This window comes from Garra rufa, chromosome 1 (assembly GCF_049309525.1).
Source record: "Garra rufa chromosome 1, GarRuf1.0, whole genome shotgun sequence".
Taxonomy (NCBI): Eukaryota; Metazoa; Chordata; class Actinopteri; order Cypriniformes; family Cyprinidae; genus Garra; species Garra rufa.
Window position 1 is genome coordinate 49,042,233 of NC_133361.1, and position 19,914 is coordinate 49,062,146.

Below are 19,914 nucleotides of genomic sequence, written 5' to 3' on the forward strand. Positions count from 1 at the left end.
ATTTTATTTTATTTTATTTTATTTTATTTTATTTTATTTTATTTTATTTTATTTATTTTTTGCTTGCCACCTCTTTAAGGGTACCCTATGTAAATGGTTAGGTGCCATATTTACATACTTTTAATTTGAATTTGAATACATGAATTTATTTTTTATTTTGAATTTTTGACAACTTTTTAAACTCTTTAAAACTTTATTTATTTTACTCTTTAAATTATTTATTTTAATTGAACTATTTTTTTATTTTATTTTATTTAATTTTCATCTTTTAAAGTGAAACATCCTGTTGCTGATTAGAATAATTTTATTCAAGTTCACATGGATTTATGATATTTAAGTGCTAAATGTAAAAAGATTTGACTTGCAGTCCACATATGGATGGGCTCAGGAATAAGAATAAACATACAGTATTTAGAAAACATAGTAAAACATAATAAGCATCACTGCAGTTCAAGTCGAGCTTGTTCTGAATCTCAGAAACATATTTTGTCAGTCAACGATTTATTGTGCTGTCAGAGTTGACCATAAATCTTTTTAATCCAACTGTTGACTTCAACAGTAGCCTGGATAGGTATATAAATTGATTTTATTTTTACTCTTTTCATTTCAATGCAGCTGAAATTGGTCACAAACAGGCCTACAGTAGCGTTTGTTTATAACCAGAAGGTGTCTTCCAAACAGTGGCAACAGGCTGAGGTCTGAAATGCTGCCAAAGATCTCTGTGGAACGAGAGAAGCAAGTTAGACAACATTCTGGTCATTAACTTCTCTGGAGAGGCGTAAGTGTTCGCAGCCTGTCATTATAGCTCGACTCAGAGACCTACAGATATCATTCTCAGGCTGGAAACTGGGACATAGCATATCCGCATGACATATGAGTCAGAATCAATGTGTTATTTCTATTTCTGAAACTCTGTTGGGTGGTGTAGAGCAGCTTTCTGAATAGGATGGCAAAAGTCATAACTTGAACTCAGCAAAATTTTCATCTCATACAAGATTAGAGACACGTGATCATATGATCTCTGCTTTGCGCTGCTGCTTTGTTTCTGCAAACTACAATTATCTGGTCATTCATGCAATGTTGAAGTGCAATCATTATTTTCTTATTTGTGGTTTGGCTTCAAAGGGATTTGCGGATAGTAAGTTTACCATGTTGTTTTGTGTGGCATGTTGGCGTGGATCTTTTCAGCAAACATGCCCCTTGTCATCAGCACATTCATAAAAACACTAAAAAAGATTTGCTGGATATCTAGACGTATATTTCACATTGCATTACACTATGCCTGGGTTTATTTTAGGGTGGCTGCTTTAACTGGATATGTTCACTCTGTCTGGATCAGGGTAACATGCAAGATCTTCATATTTCCAGGTGGTCTGCAAATTATAGATCTAAATGAACCCTCTGATGCATGTTTGACCTTTTAAAAAAATATTTAGAGTGTGATGTTGCAGTCAAACCACCATGGATTATTACCTCTGACCCTTTCTAATAATTTTTTTATGACTGTCCTCTCTATGTGCCATTGTGTTTCTTATTTATGACAACATAAATTCACTATGGCTGATGAAAGTGGCAAAGCAGCAAGTATGTCTACCTTTTGTTTCAGATGATCCAAATATTTTCATTCAGCTCTACTGCTATTTCTAAAACTTTTTAAAGTGAAATAGTGATGCAACTTTCCACAAGATATTTGTGGAAATTGCTGCAAATTGCTATTGGCTTCCATAACATTACAGCACTGCATGATGTCCAATACAGTGGGTAAATGTGTAATACTTTTGGAATTCATCATTTAAGGGGAAAAAAAAAAGTTTTTTTTTCTTATTACTTTGTGACTGAATAATTGATACATCAGATGGTTAATAGTGATCTGAGGAACACATTTAGACAGTTGTAAGAGCTATAAAATATGCATAAATATACTTAAATGAATAGTTCACCCCATAAATGAAAATACTGTTATCATTTAGTCACCTGAATTATTATTATTATTATTATTATTATTATTATTATTATTATTATTATTTTTAAAGAAAACATATTTTTGTAATGAATAAAACACACACGCACGCACACACACACACACACACACACACACACACACACACACACACACACACACACACACACACACACACACACACACACACACACACACACACATGTTGGGTTTACATGTTTTATGGGGACATTCCATAGGCGTAATGGTTTTTATACTGTACAAACCATACTTTCTATCGCCCTACACCTACCCTACACCTAAACCTAGCCCTCACAGGAGATTGTGCACACTTTTACTTACTCAAAAAAAAAAAAACTCATTGTGCATGATTTATAAGCCTGTTTCCTCATGGGGACCTGAGAAATGTCCCCACAAAGTCAAAATCTACTGGTATTCCTATCCTTGTGGGGACATTTGGTCCCCACAACGTGATGAATACCAGGTACACACACACACACACACACACACACACACACACACACACACACACACACACATAATGAAAGCCAAAGGGGTTAAAAAAAATCTTCATTTTGACATTTTTTTTTTCATATTTTGACATTGACAAGAAATAGAGGGTTTGCGAATGCACAGCCATAGTGGAGATACTCAGATGTAAACAACTGCATGGATTGCGCAGGTAATGTACTACTGAAAACATTGTTCTGCTAATTTATGCTGTCTAAACCAGTGGTTCTCAATCCTGGTCCTGGGGGACCCCTGCTCTGCACATTTTGCATGTCTCCCTTATTTACAGTAACACACCTGTTGAGATCATCAGCTCGTTAGGAGAGAGATACATAAACTGAACTAACGAGCTGATGATTTCAATCAGGTTTGTTAAATAAGGGAGACATGCAAAATGTGCAGAGCAGGGGTCCCCCAGGACAAGGATTGAGAACCACTGGTCTAAACCATATAAAAACATGTGGGAGCTGCTAAATCATATAGAGAAGGATTTAGTAAGCAGGAAAGGGAGCAATATTTTGACAAACTAAAGTAAATAGGTGGTAAAGAAACGTACAAGCAGTATTGATGTAACATATTAGCCTAATATTTTACCTACCTGACTTGAAATGATAAGAACAAACATGAATGTTGTCAAGATTCTTGCCCTGGAAATCCTGGTTCAGTTTGGCCAACCACAAATGCCTCTTGTCCCTCAGACAGATTTTTGCACTCTTCTCCTTGATTTGTTATAACTTTTGTCAGTCTATAGTACTCCAAATATTTTTTACTTTCCAATCGATCAGTACAGCCCAAAAATGACAATAATTGACCATTTTCAGCAGCAATAATTAGCAAAATATGTGAGTTTTATTAAGTTCAGTGGCATTGTTTACATTCAGTGCCACCAATATGATGATGCATCGTGAAAACACTCTATACGGGGTTGGACCCAGGGTTAGGTAACTAAAACTGAATCTGAAAACAACAACAACATTTATTTTATTTATTGTTTTAATGATATTAAAAATAATAAAAAGGTAAAATAAAATAAATTAATGAAATATAACACACTTACTTCAGCTAGCTGCCAGCATTTCTCAGTTTTATTTATTTGTACTAAAATAAGTAAAACTAAACCTGAAATAAAATTAATGAAAACTACACAGACAAAAATAAATGAATTAATAATGAAAACACAACAATATTAGGGTTCATTAGGGGTTAGGGTAAGTATGAATCTATATTTGGAAAGGCACAAAAATCAACGGATTCACTAAAGAGATATGGTGTCACGATCGCCGGCTGGAGTTCTCATGGACTCCATTAGAGGGCACTCCAGCCTGGACTCTGTCTGTCATCTTCTGGACTCTATTTCCCATGATCCCTCACCTGACACTGATCACACGGCCAACCACTTCCTGTTCAATCGCTATATAAACTTCCAGTTCATGCACACACCGTGAAGTCTTGTTTTGCCCCGGCTGACATTTCTGAGCATTTACTACTATCATTGGTGGATTATTCGTGTATGACCCTGGACTGTTTCTCTCATTGTGGGTTCTTTGCTGCCTGCTCTGGGACTTGCTTTGTTGTATGGACTACTGTTTATTCTGCCTGCCCTGATCTATCGCCTGTCTTATAACGCTGATTCCTGTCTTGCCTCTGATATACATGTTGTACGACTCTGATTGTTCTTAATAAATCTGCACATGGATGCTCACTTTCACTTATCACATAAACAGAGTAAGGAGAGATGAATGATTGCAAATGATTAGCAGAAAACCTGAAAACCACTGACAAATCTTGTAAAATTTGTGGTAAGTACTACCGCTCCATAATAGCCTATACACAGAGTATGTGTGATTGCAAATCTCGAAAGTGAAAGAAAAAAGCAAGCGTGCATTCAAAAGCGGTTTTAATGCCCCGCATATTTATAGAAGCTCTCTGATGCCCACAATTTATATACAGTATAATTCCCCAAGGATATGGCTGCACAATCTTGTATTTATTCCCTTTAGGGATCCGTCAACCTGCTCTCATGGCGAAAACGTACCTGTGGGAACTTTTTCGCGAGATGTGAAATGCGTATCAACAAAAATGAACACTATAAACACGATAAAACAACAAGTACTTGTAACATTCCGGACATAACAAACTTGCTCAGTAGCTCAGCCGGCACAGAATTAGACTTAGGATGCAGAATCCTTGGGTACGAATCCTGTGGAAAAACATGATTCACAATGAAAGAGCTGAAAGATGACAGATTGAAAAACAAGCTAAAATGGCATGCTTGCTCACATTTGCTTTTGTTCATACTATTGTGTAGGTTTAGTTGTAGTGCAGATGGTACATTATTTTAAAACGTCACAGAGCATTAGAGTTATAGTGCCACTTAATGGATATTTCAAGTCAGAACTGTGGTGACATACAAAACCAACGTCATATAAAACGTCTAGGTTACGTATGTAACCCCTGTTACGTATGTAACCCCTGTTCCCTGAGGACTGGGAACGAGACGCTGCGTCCTGGCGGACACTATGGGAACTGCCTCCAGCATGACCGGTTCTGAAGCAAGCATAGAACAATGACAGTGAACTGACACTGGCCGGCGCTAGCCGATGACGTCATCAACACGGCGCCTACTAGTATAAAACGGGCGCCTGTGGATACATCAACCATCTTTTTGTCTGATGGAGACATCAGCAGGGCCCGAGGCATGGCCACCAGACGCAGCGTCTCGTTCCCTGTCCTCAGGGAACAGGGGTTACATACGTAACCTAGACGTTCCCTTCCGGAGGGAACTCTACGCTGCGTCCTGGCGGACACTATGGGAACGTTTATACCAATGCTGCCATGCTGAGGGATGAGTGACCAGCTGACTGAATGAGAGTCAAGAAGGAACGTCACCCCTGCGTAAGTGAAATTCGCTTGGGCCCGAGCCTGAGCACGACCTCGTGGGTCAGCTCAGGGTGTCACAGCTAGCTCGGCCACCCCAGCACGGAACTCTCAGAGTGGAGGCCCTAGAGAGAAGACCTGCTACGCTCAACGCCATACTAAGCGGAGTTCGAAGGAACGGAGGCTTCAGCAAAAAGACTCTCGAAACGAGAGGAAGCCTGACAACATTCTGTGCCGTTACGGGCTAAAAGTTTAGGAGTGCAGGTCTGTGACCTAACTGTACTCAAACACTGGGGTAATCAGAGAGGCTGAATAGCCTATGCAACAGACTACCTAAGTGCAGTCTCTGGAGAGTGGAGGCTTCGACGAGAGGAAGCCTGACAACACCCTGTGCTAACAGGAAGCAATTCTAAGAGTGGAGGTCTCATGACCTAACTACACTCAACACTGGAAGTAATCAGTGGTTTCTTGCCACGGGATAACCTGAGTGGCGTTTCTGGAGAGTGGAGGCTTTAGCAGAACACTCTCAAACGAGAGGGAGCCTGGCGACACTCTGTGCTTAGCAGAGGATGACTCTAAGAGTGGAGGTCTCATGACCTAGCTACACTCAACACTGGAGGTAATCAGTGAGGCTCAAAAGCCTAGCCAACGAAACTACCTGAGTGGAGTCTCTGGAGAGTGGAGGCAGGCGGGAGCCTACTACACTCGATCCTGCTAGCAGCGCTACCTAGATTGGAGTTGGAAAACTTAGAGGTTTTGGAACCAACTCAAAAGATGGGAACGAAGGATTTCTCAGCGTAACCCACACCGTATAGGATTTCAGAAAAGGTTCCGACACACAGGGGGGGCCTTTACCATAAATATGGATTTCAGAAAAGTGCCTAAAATAGAGCACTTACCACTCATGTGGATTTTAGAGAGTGCTCAGAGACGTGCGTGAGCAATCACCACTCTTTGTGGGTTTGAGGAGGTGCCCAGGTATAGCGAGGGAAATCACCATCTTGCAATCTCTAGGCGGTAGCAGGGCCTGAAAGCGGAGCTTTTTGGAGAGGGGAGGCTTCGGCAGAAAGGCTCTGTCGAGCGAGAGGAAGCCTACGACGCTCAATCCTACAGAAGACTCTTAGAGTGGAGGTCTCGTACATACCCTATAAGGAAGGGAGACCTGACTACACTCAACGCTTGTTAGGTAAAGTTATAAGACTCACAGATGAGCTCTAATGCTGAAAGCAGAGCTGTATAGTGGAGGCTCCGAGATTGCATCTCTGGAGAGAGAAGCCTACGACACTAAGTTTTGGTGAGTGGAGAATCAGCACTCCCCCAAAAACGGTCAGCGGGGCACACTGGGGCCTACCCGCTGCCATAACTGTGAGAGTGAAGGTCTTAATACTGTGGCTCTGACAGAGAGGAGACCTGTTATACTGTGCTATCAAGTGGAGTTGGAAAACTTAAGGGTTTTTGAAACCAACTCAAAGAATGGGAACGGAGGATTTCCCTGCGTGGGGGGGGGGGGCCTTTACCATAAGTATGGATTTCAGAAAAGTTCCTAAGTAGTGCACTTACCACTCATGTGGATTTTAGAGAATACTCAGGAATTAATGTGAGTAATCACCACTCTCGTGGGTTTAAGGGGGTGCCCGAGCATAGCGAGGGAAACACCACATGTTTTCGGGCGATAGCATAACCCGAAGCAAAGCTTTTGGAGAGGGGAGGCTTCAGCAAGACGGCTCTCTAGAGCGCGTAGTAGCCTAACGACGCTCAACCTTTAAGGAAGCTCTTCAGAGTGGAGGTCTCAAACTGCAAACCCTCAGAGGAGTGGAGACCTAACTACACCGCACGCTTGAAAGTGACAAGGCTCACAGAAAGCTCCATGCTAGAAGCAGAGCTGTATAAAGTGGGGGCTTCTTAAGAGTTTCTAAGGAAACTAGCCTACAACACCTAGTCTTAGTGAGTGAGGAAGCCTAACAACGCTTAACCCCATATGGGAGTATACAAGTTGAGGTCTCGACACACTGGATAGACACGAGGGGAGACCTGGCTACACTCGTCACTTGGGGGCAGTAGAACCCAATAGGGGCTCAAATACCGCAATAAGTCTCACCCAAGCGGAGCTGGTAGACAAACAGTACATACACATACACAAAGTTTTATTAAAAACATATATAGTTCACATACCGGGCCATCAGACTGAGTACCAATCTCATCATCGGCCCAGCCCCAGAGTCTTAGCGAGGGGAAAGGGGTAGGTAGCCGAACAAACGTGAGGGGAAAACAGGAGGGGACCCTAGGTACCCGACCCAGGCCTGCCGCCACGCCTGCGCTGGATCGTCTCCCTCAGATCCTGCATCCTGTTCCGCGCATCACGCCTCCTCTGAGACCGACTCCTCGCGGGGGGAGGGCCTCGAGTGGCCACGCTAGTAACCTGGCCCTGTCTCTGGCCCGCAGACCAGGACGGGCCGGGCTTTCCCCTGTGTTCGGGTGGGGGCGTGGACCGACGAGGTATGCACGACCTGAAAGCCGCTGAGCGCGCCTTTGCCTCCCTGAATCTGTCGACCACCGCCTCGACGGATGTGCCGAAGAGTTCGGAAGGCGAAACCGGGGCATCGAGGAGAAAGCGCTTTTCTTGCTCCTCGATGTCCGCCAGGTTCACCCACAGATGTCTCTCTGTGGCCACCAAAGCTGACATGGCCCTGCCCACAGCGGTCGCTGTCTGTTTGGTGGCCCGCAGAGACAGATCCGTGGTGTGGCGCAGCTCAGCCACCTCCTCCGGGGAAAGCCCCAGACCTCGGTCCAGGTCTTTCAGTAGATCAGCCTGGTACGCCTGCAGCACTGCCACCGTGTGCAGGGCCGCACCAGCCTGACCCACCGCCGCGTATGCCCTGCCATTCAGCCGGGATGTTTCCTTCAGCGGCTTGGATGGCAGGGTCGGAGCCTTCAGCGTCGATGTGCCTCCCGCCGAGAGATAGTTTGCGAACGTCTGCTCAATGGGAGGCATCGACGCATATCCATGCTCACGCATTCCCTCGACATCAGCATAGTTCACCTGCTGATATCGGTGAATGCGGGCCGAAAATGGTCTATCCCATGCCTTCTCGATCTCTTTATGGAGATCGGGAAGGAATGGGAGGCTCACAGGAGTTGGTCTGTTATGGCCGGGAAGAAACCGCTCATCTAGTCTACCGTGAGCGGCCTCTTCCCTTGCGCGCTTCCACTGGAGGTCCAGTCGGGCAGCCACACGGTCCATAACAGACATCAACTCATCATACGCGGGGCAGGTGGGTTGGACGGACTCAGAGAGCTCATCTTCATCCATCCCAACCACATCCTGCTCGCCTGGCTTGAAGCCAAAAGAGCACTCGCTGCTGGATCGGACGATGTGAGAGAAAGCACATCATCCGCCAGCAGCGCGTCCTCGTTTCTAGCTGACGAGTGCGAGAGATTAACACCTCTCTCGAACTCGTCAGCCAGCTCCACCTGTGATCCCCACGATCTCAATCGCCGGGCAGCCTCAGCCGCCGCGGGACCAGAGCCGCGTGGGGCAGATGAATGTCCCAATTCCCTCGAGAAAAAGGGACAAACGAGAACAGAGTTTCTTCATAGAGAAACTCTCACAATGCACGCACCCCGCTTCCTCAAAAGCAGAGCGCGCGTGCTCTTCACCCAAACAAAACACACACAGGTCGTGTGCGTCATCAGGTGTCAGATTTCTCTGACACGGATCCGCACACTTCCTGAACAGTTTCTCTCTTGGCATCGTTTGTACTTACTCGCTTAGAACAAAGACTCTGAAGACAAAAAGATGGTTGATGTATCCACAGGCGCCCGTTTTATACTAGTAGGCGCCGTGTTGATGACGTCATCGGCTAGCGCCGGCCAGTGTCAGTTCACTGTTGTTGTTCTATGCTTGCTTCAGAACCGGTCATGCTGGAGGCAGTTCCCATAGTGTCCGCCAGGACGCAGCCTAGAGTTCCCTCCGGAAGGGAACATACCATATACATCCATGCCATATACATGTACATTCATCTGTTCTGGGAAAAAAACAAAACACTCTTTTAGTGCCACTCAGTGGACATTTCTGTTTAAAATTGCACTGCAGTGATATGTACTTATTCGTACGTATTTTGCTTCTCGCGAAAAAGCTCCCACAGGTACATTTTCGTCATGAGACCAGGTTGGGTTCCACAGTAAACCAAGAGGAATCACGATGCCGGTTCAATGTCATGAAGTCTGTCAGCCATTGGCGATGGATGATGGCATCGTCTATCAGCCCAACCCTAACCATACCTTAGTAGTAACAAATAAGAAACAACGGGTAGTTCAAATATATGTGTTTGTGTGTGTGTTGTGTGAGTGGCCAGAATGACTCAAATTTTTAGCCCGAATTCTGAGGACATTGAGTATTACTTTTGTCAACTTGACTTTTGGCTTCTATGAAGAGCGTTTATGATGTCATCCTCTTTCTCTTAAATTAGCAGTGACGACCAAGACAAATTAAACAGAGCAACCCCTGAAACCATAAAAATTAGGCATCAAATTAGGCTGTTATATTTGCAGACTAGTCCACTGAAACACGGGGAGGTTTTCTTTGAACATATCCACACTGTACTCAACCAATTACCTGTGTGCGGGTCAAATCATTTCCTAAATAAATGATGAATAGAACAGATATAAAGAGAATTACTCCCCAGCCTATTAAAAATGAGAAGAACTCTTATTTCCATTTCCAAGCCTAAAAGGAAAACAGAATCTGATCTTGTCAAGTGCATAAGTGCATACTTTATTAATGTCTAGTCCTCTTGCTTTTAGAGCTTGCTTTTAAATTCAGTCTGCCTAAAAAGCCAATTCCCTTTGGGAGGACAAGATCACCCTTACCATTTCGTCTCTGTTCAGAAATGCCCCAGTGACGATTACTGACGATATGAATGAGTCATGTGCACCATATAGAAAAGTGCACCGCGCACCATCAAAACGGATGTCAATATGTCACGGCGAGCTGACAACATGCCATAAAGCAAAATGAGACGTATGCCACAGCAGGTGCTGTGATAATGAATGGTTTCGTCATGAATGGCTCTCTCGGAAAAGTGTGGGAAATGATTTTTGACATCATGACATGAGATGTATGTAGATTGTAGATTGCAGATATTATTATATTCAAAAAATAAGTTAAATGATTTTACTTTTCAGTTCTTTTGTACATTCAAGTATATTCTGCCTAGCCTTGAATTTTAATATGTAAGACATTTTTTTTTTCTGTTGCAGCTGTCCTTAAAGGAATTGTTCACCCAAAATGTATGTATTTATTTACTGATTTATTTAATATTACCATGCAGTCCAATGTTGTTTAGACCTTAGTTGTCATGATTGGGGCTGTGGGGTTTCCCTCAGCCACCTGAGGTCGCTTTCCTGCACTGCACTCCTTGATTGTCACTTGTCTTTGTCATTAGCACTAATCACCCACATCTGGTCACTATCAGGACTATAAGTACCCTTCACTGCTCATTCTGCTTGATGTCTGTATTGTCTCGTGTTTGGTTTGTTCCTGTATTCTTTGATCCTTGCTTATGTTCTAGATTTTGGTTTATTTGTGATTAAGTTCTTAGTTTGTGCCGTGTTGGCCTTTTGTTTGTTTATTTTGTGTTATATCTTTATTAAAATTATTTTTACCCGCATCTGGACCCAGACCTCTTGACTCCACGTGACAGAATGCAGACATCAATGATGGGTCCAGCGGGGAGGATTTTTTTTGAAGAGGCGGCGGACGCACGTTTGGGGCCGGCGTCCATCCGCTCTGTTCCGGACACTGCCGGGATGTCCTTCGAGGCGGCGTCGGCCAAGCGGTTTGAATTCATTTATGCCTGCTTGGCCAGCGCCGAGGCTGCACGGAAGGGTCCCTGCTTTGCGGCGGGGGCGGGGACGATCTTTCGCGGGGAGGCTGCAACGTCCGCTATTCCCGTGCCTGAGGCTGCAACGTCTGCTATCTCCCTGCCTGAGACGACAACATCCGCTATCTCCGTGCCTGAGGCGGCAACATCCGCTATCTCCGTGCCTGAGGCGGCAACATCCGCTATTTCCGTGCCTGAGGCTGCAACGTCTGCTATCTCCCTGCCTGAGACGACAACATCCGCTGTCTTTGTGCCTGAGGCGGCAACATCCGCTATCTCCGTGCCTGAGGCGGCAACATCCGCTATCTCCGTGCCTGAGGCGGCAACATCCGCTATCTTCGTGCCTGAGGCGGCAACATCCGCTATCTCCGTGCCTGAGACGACAACATCTGCTATCTCCGTGCCTGAGGCGGCAACATCCGCTATCTCCGCGCCTGAGGTGGCAACATCCGCTATCTCCGTGCCTGAGGCGGCAACATCCGCTATCTCCGTGCCTGAGGCGGCAACATCCGCTATCTCCGTGCCTGAGGCGGAAACGTCCACTATCTGCCTGCCCGAGGCGGCGACGTCCGCTATCTGCCTGCCCGAGGTGGCAACGTCTGCTATCTCCGTGCCCGAGGCGGCGACGTCCGCTATCTCCCTGCCCGACGCGGCGACGTCCGCTATTTCCCTGCCTGATGCGACGAAGTCCGCAAACTCCGTGCCTGACGCTGTGACGTTCGCTATCTCCTTGCCTGAGGCTCCGCTGGCGGCAAGGCAGGCCTGCGGGACCCCGCTGCACGGTCCTGGCCCGCCATCCCTCCCCCTAACTTGCCTTCCTCCGTACCTCCTCCCTCCAGACTTTGGGAACGTCTGGAAGCCGTTCCGTAGGGAGGGGGTACTGTCATGATTGGGGCTGTGGGGTTTCCCTCAGCCACCTGAGGTCGCTTTCCTGCACTGCACTCCTTGATTGTCACTTGTCTTTGTCATTAGCACTAATCACCCACATCTGGTCACTATCAGGACTATAAGTACCCTTCACTGCTCATTCTGCTTGATGTCTGTATTGTCTCGTGTTTGGTTTGTTCCTGTATTCTTTGATCCTTGCTTATGTTCTAGATTTTGGTTTATTTGTGATTAAGTTCTTAGTTTGTGCCGTGTTGGCCTTTTGTTTGTTTATTTTGTGTTATATCTTTATTAAAATTATTTTTACCCGCATCTGGACCCAGACCTCTTGACTCCACGTGACATTAGTGACTTTCATTGTATGGACAAAAACAGACTGCTTAACAAAAGAAAAGAAAGTCATAGAGGTTCGGAAATTTTTATAATGTATATAATGCAGCTTGTAGAGGTTAACATATTTTGAAATATTCCACTTGTCTTTATATAGAAACTGGAATAAACCACAACATTAATGTGATGTGGAGAATGATTGAACATAGCCAGTTGTTCTTTTCGACACCTCTGCCCAGGGCTTCCTGTGCTCCAGTGACCCTGAGAACACATTTAAATCTAGAAAGAGGACAGTGTCTGAAAATACACGAGAAGCATTTGCAGTGCTGTCACCTTTAGACAAGAATGGTCAGTGCCACAAACAATACTAAACCTAAAAGCTGGAAAATGACAGGTGTTAGTATGTATTTGTTGATTTTGCTTACTTTAAATTGCAAATTATAGATGTTTGTGAAACATCTTTGACAACAGGTATTAGGAGAGTTTAAGAAATTAAATTCAGCTTCGAAAGGGATAATTTATGCTGTCTAAACCATGGAAAAAATGCGTGGAAGCTGCTAAATCATATAGAGAAGGACTTAGTAAGTAGGAAAGGGCACAACATTTTGGCTAACTAAAGTTAATAAGTGGTAAAGATACAAACGAGCAGTATTAATTAAGATATTACACAATGTTATACACACAAATGTTGCTAAGATTCCTGGCTTGGAAATCCTGGTTTAGTTTGGCCAATCACAAACGCCTTTTGTTCCTCATTTTTTTGCACTCTTCTCCTTGATTTGTTATAACTTTTGGCAGTTTATAATTACTCCAAATGTTTTTCCCAGTCTGACCGATTAGCACAGCCCAAAACATGACAATAATTGACCATTTTCAGCAGCAATAATCAGATAAATATGCGGGTATGGTTTGGTTCACTGCCATTGTTTACATTTAGTGATTGATGACAGGTTGTGAAAACCCTCTATAGAATATAAATGGATTTATTCATTGATTTATAGTTTTACTTATTCAGAAAATATATGACTTCAAGGCTGCAGATCAAATCCTGTGACAAGAATTTAGTCTTGGATAAGCACACTGAATGAATGACTATATAAATGAATGAAATGAAACAAACCCAAATGTTGCTTAACTCATTTTAAGTTATATAAAGGCTGTAAAGCACTTTTATTCCTTTAGAAAAATGGAATGACAGTTTGCTATAGAACTAAGATGTGACAGACTTTGTGCGGTGTCCCTGTGTAAGGAAAAAGCGCGGGCAGCATCCACTGAAGCCACGCAACACCCAGCGCGTCCATTAGAGTGACGCACGCATAGCTGTGAGACAAAATATGCATCCAATACCTCTCCTCTCCACAGTTTCTTAATATTCCTACCTAATATGAATCAGAGACAAATTATCATATCCATTGTCACCCTTCATTCCAACGCAGTAAAAGCCTACGAAACTGCATATCAAAGATTTGCCATTAATTTAAATTTTTGCATGACAAAAACACCCTATTCGATCAAAGCGCACAGAGCGAGGTGTTATGTAACTCCAAAGCAGCGCCTCTGCCTTGATTTTAATCAATGTGCGAATTAAACTCATTTCGGGGGGATATGAAGGCAAAAGGTTTTTTTTTTTTTTTTTTTTTTCCCCAGGTCTTATAATCTGAATCCCACGATTGTTATTTGGCTAGATCACAAGACAATTAGATAAAGTCAAAATTCACTTTTTAAACAAAACACTAACTTTAAATCTAGGCTAAATGCAAACTGACCTGTCACGTTTGTAGGTTTGTTCGTTTAAGAGGTATTGCTATGGTTACCTCCACAGGCGAACTCGACTGGTTATAATAACCGAACGTGTTTTTACTTTCCCATGTCATTTTACCCTTTCACGTGATCCTTCTTGGTGGGTCCTCGTGATTCTTTTCGATACATTAAATAATTTATTTTAAATTTAACGTAGGCTATGGTATACACGGGGAAATATCTATACAGCCGCTGACATATTTTTATGGTTCTTTGTTTTTTTTTTTTTTTTTTTAGTTATTTACGCGAAACCCAAAACATTAGCCTACACAACCTCATCTGCATTTGACTCAAACGGCGGTAACGCGATGTTATTCAGAACATTTTATCCATTAAGCACAACTTTCTGCTGGAAAATAAAGTGTTAGTGCACGTCGGTAGATATTCGTGTAGTGTGTTCCAAATAAGACACTAATGTTCCCTTCAGAGGAAACACTTCAAGTGCTATCCGCGTTCGGAGTGAGCAGGGTATAGTGATGCTCACTTTCGCATGGAATTGACTCATTATGAAGGCTGTTCAGCGTTGAGTCTGCAGCTGTGCGCACGCGAGATAGTGAACCGGTTGGATAGGATGAAGACGCGTAGCCCGCGTGGGAACTGCTCGGGTTAGTTTGCACCGGCGAACTCCGTTCGCGCGTCAGCAAGACTTGTCGTCACATTTTGCTCGCAGGACAACATTTAGCCTCACGCGCGCAAAATCCGAACGTCTATTTCTCAAATCCGCGCGCAGTGACGCCTCCTCGCTGTCATGTAGGGGCTGTTGACCGATGGGACACAAACAGAGGGTCACTCTTGCTGTGAAGAGGCAACGTAAAGGGGATCCGCCGTGTTTAAAGGAACGAATCATTTTGGAGAAGAAACAGAGCAAATAGTGACAGCTCTCTGAGAAAAGTTCAGTTCCAACCGCAGGGGAGCAGGTCGAAACGCTTATATCTAACAGGGAACAGTGACTGAGTGTTGGGCGTTACTGGTATCGCGTCTGAATAAACCGTTTACACCTGCCACCGAGGACCTTAAGGACTCAAACCTGACAGAAGATTATTTACCAAGGATTAAGAGTCCATTTGAATCCCTAAATAATAAGGATATATCGCCTGTATTAGGCTAATAATAACTAATCTGGAACCGGCTGAAAACGAGGCAGCGTTTCAAATGCGCGCAGAATTCATCCGCTTATTTCCAGTTGTAAGTGCTGCCCTGATCATCCTTTGGGTGCATATCTGTTGTTTTTTTAAACAGAGGTCTGTCACCCCGGAGCGGAGCATCCGGACAGCTGCATCTGGAGTAAAGGCGCGCTGTGCTGTTTGAAGGTTTCTGCCGAAAAACACTGGAGCAATGAGTCGCATCCTCCATCCACAGGTACGACTATTATACCCCATGAAAGCGCTTATTAGCTTAACTCTTAGTCATTTTAACAGTGTGGAGAATGCAAAAATGCTACAATGCAGTAAAAACCTTTTAATTGCTTAACTGTAGGTAAATTACCTTCATATACGGAGACAAACTGTAGAATAATTGCGAATTTGTTGTAACACTGAATAAATTACAACCTGTTAATTACCTTATGCATACGTGCATGGCAAATTATTAAAGTCATGTTTTCTTTTTCTTCTCGAGAAAGCGGCTTTTCCAGAACCTCCATGCGCACACAATCACAGTGGTTAAGATGTAATTTTAAAAAGTTAGATTCTCCTTATTTTTGTTATGTGCATTAGAGTGTTTTATGTTGCATTGTTGCAGATTCGATCATATTTGAAGCATTATTTTATTTAGTATTGCGTGTATTAACCTAATGGTATTTTGTTTGTGTGGGTAACACTGTGCTCTTGGTCTGTTGGTACTGGTGACAGTTACTATCGAGGCTATTTTTTTATGCAAGTACATCGTGTGGCATTCCATTGTATCACTTGTGTTTGGTGCGAGCACAGTGCAGTATGAAATAGATTTTTAGGACTCCAGTAGATTGCTATTTTAAAGTGTAATTTGCATATGCAATCATATAAATGTCACATTGCACATTTTTTGGCATACCAACTTTTCCACACTAGTTGCCTTGTTTTGTTTTTCACCATAAGCGCGTTCATTTATTTCATCAAATGCAGTCTTAATATGATGTTGGATTGATTTAGTTCTTGTTCTAATTTTTGTTATTTTTTGTTTAAATATAGCAGAATAACACTTGTCATTAAACCATCATTTGACACTGAGATTTTAAGGGAAACGGTGGAGGTAATTAATGACTATCCTTCGACGGGGGAGATCATTGCCAATGTGAGTCAGCAGTGTGTGGGTGTGCTATTGAATTCTGTAGACAGTAAATACAAGCAGGGGCAGGACACAATCCCCTGCCAGTCCTCAGCTGAGCCGCAAGACATTTTAAAGAATGTCAATTCTTGCTTATAATAGAAGCATCACAAGCATATCATAGATTCGTAATAATATAAAATGACATCACTGAAAGGTACAGAAGAAAAGAGCCTTTATTTTTAGCCTTATAAAGGATGCAGCAAGTTTATTAGTCTCCGCTCTGGACCGTGGCCCAGTTTGGCACCATTACGAAGTAATGTGCTGAAACTCTGACAGGTGAAACATACAAGCTTTCAGCTACCATTAATATGCGTTTTATCACTTTCAGCACTGGGGAGTATTTTTCTCCTTGAATGATTCGACTGACGATTGAGTTTTAAAATACTTAGTGAGTGAAGTCACGGTCCTGTGATTTTGGCTTTACAGCTTTCGCCAATGTTATGAAATGTCCTGTGTGGCTGACAGGGGTGCAAAGAAGCAATTAGGATTCCGTACAACTGCTAATTGACTTTTATTTTACTCTTTTTGGTTACCTCAGCACATCAGTGTGGAATCTCAGAGGAAATTTTGTATTGAAAAAATGCAATTCCTGGCTTTTGAAGGCTGACTTACTTTTTGCTAGCAGCTACAGAGGTCAGAAGGTCAGATCTGAGATGATTGACTTGTTGTGCTGATGATTACAATAAAACTGAGTCATCTGTGAGGAATAAAAGCTTATGAATGTGTAATCTGGCCCTCTTTAGCCACGAATGGCATCGTTATCATTGCATTCTCCTCCCTCTAGCTCGTTTGATCACATATTTCCATCATGATGCTGCCGGTTGTTTACAAGTCAATTGTTTGCCCTTCATTTACACCTTGGTGCACCTGACAAGAGCTCACAAAGCATCCTTTTAAACCCGTCCTGCAGGAAACGAGTCTTTGAGGTCATTCGCCCCACAGGACATGTGTTTGTTTGTTTGTTCATAGCACCCCACAGGAAGAATCATTTCACCTGTACACATGACTCCTTCGGCCTGGTTAAGCACAGGAAGCTTTTGTCAAATTACAGTCGACCCAGTGCAGTTCAATAAGCACACAGGTCTAATTAACTCATCACAGGATGTAAGGAGCGGAAAGGCTTCTTGCTCTCCACAGACCCAACGGCTTCAAGCTAAAGGTTTTAGATGCAGACAAACAACATTACAAATGCATGCAGTGAGCTTATCAGTTTCTTCTCAAGATGTCAGAAGCCGAAAAGCCACAATCTATTTTGTGCAATTTGTCACTATTTGTCGCAGTCAGCTTGTTTATTTGATGTCTTGATGCATTGTAGTGGATGTGGCTATTTGGCTTCTCTCATACAATAGTGTACATATTGAATAGTGTGCATGACTCATTATAACCAGAGGTGTTCTGTTTTGAAGGAGAAGGGATGTTTATCAAAATGTGCTTGCGGTCTTTTGAGAAAAGTTGAGTAGAGTCTGAGCTGGAACAACCCTTTTTGAGGGTACTGTTGAGGTTTAGGGGTTTCAGACACTTCCAAATGCATTCAGCACTCACTGTGTCTTAGCAACGGCAGGTACGGCCTCTTATTTTGTAGTTTTAATATCCCTGAGGTCAATATTGTGTCTATGATTTAGTATGGTTCATGCGCCGCAGTGTCTCTGCGTGACTAATCGAACATGTGCTGAGTATAAACACAGATGAGGATTTCCAGAGCAGTGAACAACTAAGAACCTTAGAATTGTTCTTTTTGACGACAAGACGATTATTGTATTTTTTATGTACGGCAATGTAAATGGTGGCTTATTTAGTGCTAAAGCACTGCTAGGTATTTCGTGGCAGCGCTGTGTCTCTTTTAGAAGCTCTTTCAGTGATTGCTCCTCTGCCACATCTCCTGGAAATGTAGCTCATAATAATGACGTTAAGCCATTTGGGAGTTCCTTTTCTGAATGTATCCTTTCAAATCCCCTCTGCAGTTCTCAAACTCTGAATATGAGCTTGCTGCAGAGAATTGCAGGATCCCCGGTTTTCCAGCTCATTGCCATTTAGGGTTGGTTTTTATATGCAACCTTATGCTCCTCTGTCACTCAGAATTGAATAGCTTCAGATCATACTGGTCTTTGAATTGGTTATTCAAATATTTCTTGGTTTTCCGCTCCGGGTGTCGTGGGAGAGATTTGGGGCAAGTATAAAATTAATGTTATGAAAACAGAGATTAGGAGCAATTGTTCACATAGCTTTTATCATTGCAAACTGCATTAATGGTATTTTGTCATTTTCTCATTACCAGAACAGGCCACAGTTTATATCAGTAATTCCCAACCAAGTCCTGGGGGTAAGCAGGTTCCAGAGGGTACTTGGAAACATTTTTATTCTGCTGCTTTTAAATTGATTGAACAAAAATAAATAAATAAATAAATAATATAATAAATAAATGAACAAATAAAAATTTTGAAGTCAATTTGAAGTCAAAACAAGTACATTCTCACCTAAAAACTCTTAAAACTACATTTCATAAAACAGTATTATTAACATTATAGTGGATTTGGGCATCTGCCTATATATATTATCAGTCAGACTTTCTATCAAGTCAGGGAATACTTATTTAAACAGTTTACCATTGGGAACGGAATGACTTCATGCTAGCTTCTTTCCCCAAAATAAAAGATTTAACGTGTTGAGCGCTTCACTTAAAGACTTGGTTTTAACATCCCCAGACTGTCACAGTAAATTTTAAAAGCATATTGAGGGTTATCATAAATCAGTTAAATTAATATTGTGCTTTACCTAATAAGATAATTAGAGAAGCGTTGGAAGCTTTTGGACATTTTAAAAGCTGGATGGCTCGCACAAAATGCATATGTTCTTTAAACTCATTTAATTAGTCTAGGCATGGAGCACAGCTGGTCTGTCTGAAGTAGAGATAGCTGGCAAAGGAAAATGTATGTAAAGATTGGCAGTGTTTGCGCAAAAGCTGTATTACATGATAGTGAGCGTACTCTGATGGAGGGGTCGGTGCGTGATTTTGGAGATGGGCTTTTGATGAGGGAACAGGAAGTGCACTTTTGTTAAAGGCTGGATGGCAAGTGCTCTTCAAGGGCTGAGGGTGCGGTATAGATTTTGGATGTGTCATTTAAAATGTCTGTGTTTAAAGCAAATAAGCAGTATAGATGAAGCTCAGGTGGAGCTGGCAACCTGGGAGTGCTTAACAACAATGGAGCGGAAACTTACGGAAACACATTAGGTCTCAAGTACCCTAAATATAGCATTCTTTCCTAACCATATCCTTACTTGAAGTGAAATACTGTGCAAAGGGACAAAATCACATTTCACATTTCTGGGGTTCTCATAAGCAGAAGTCATCATAGTTGGGAAAAC

General features: G+C 42.8%; 1 protein-coding gene across 1 annotated transcript in view; it reads left to right on the top strand.

Moving 5' to 3' along the window:
- The first annotated feature begins 9,548 nt into the window (after positions 1–9,548).
- crhr1 (corticotropin releasing hormone receptor 1) overlaps positions 9,549–19,914 on the top strand; it is a 283,958-nt gene continuing 273,592 nt past the window's right edge. Inside the window, exon 1 of the mRNA XM_073832713.1 lies at positions 9,549–9,656. Within this exon, the coding sequence (XP_073688814.1) occupies positions 9,549–9,656 (108 nt within the window). The remainder of the gene's footprint in view (positions 9,657–19,914) is intronic.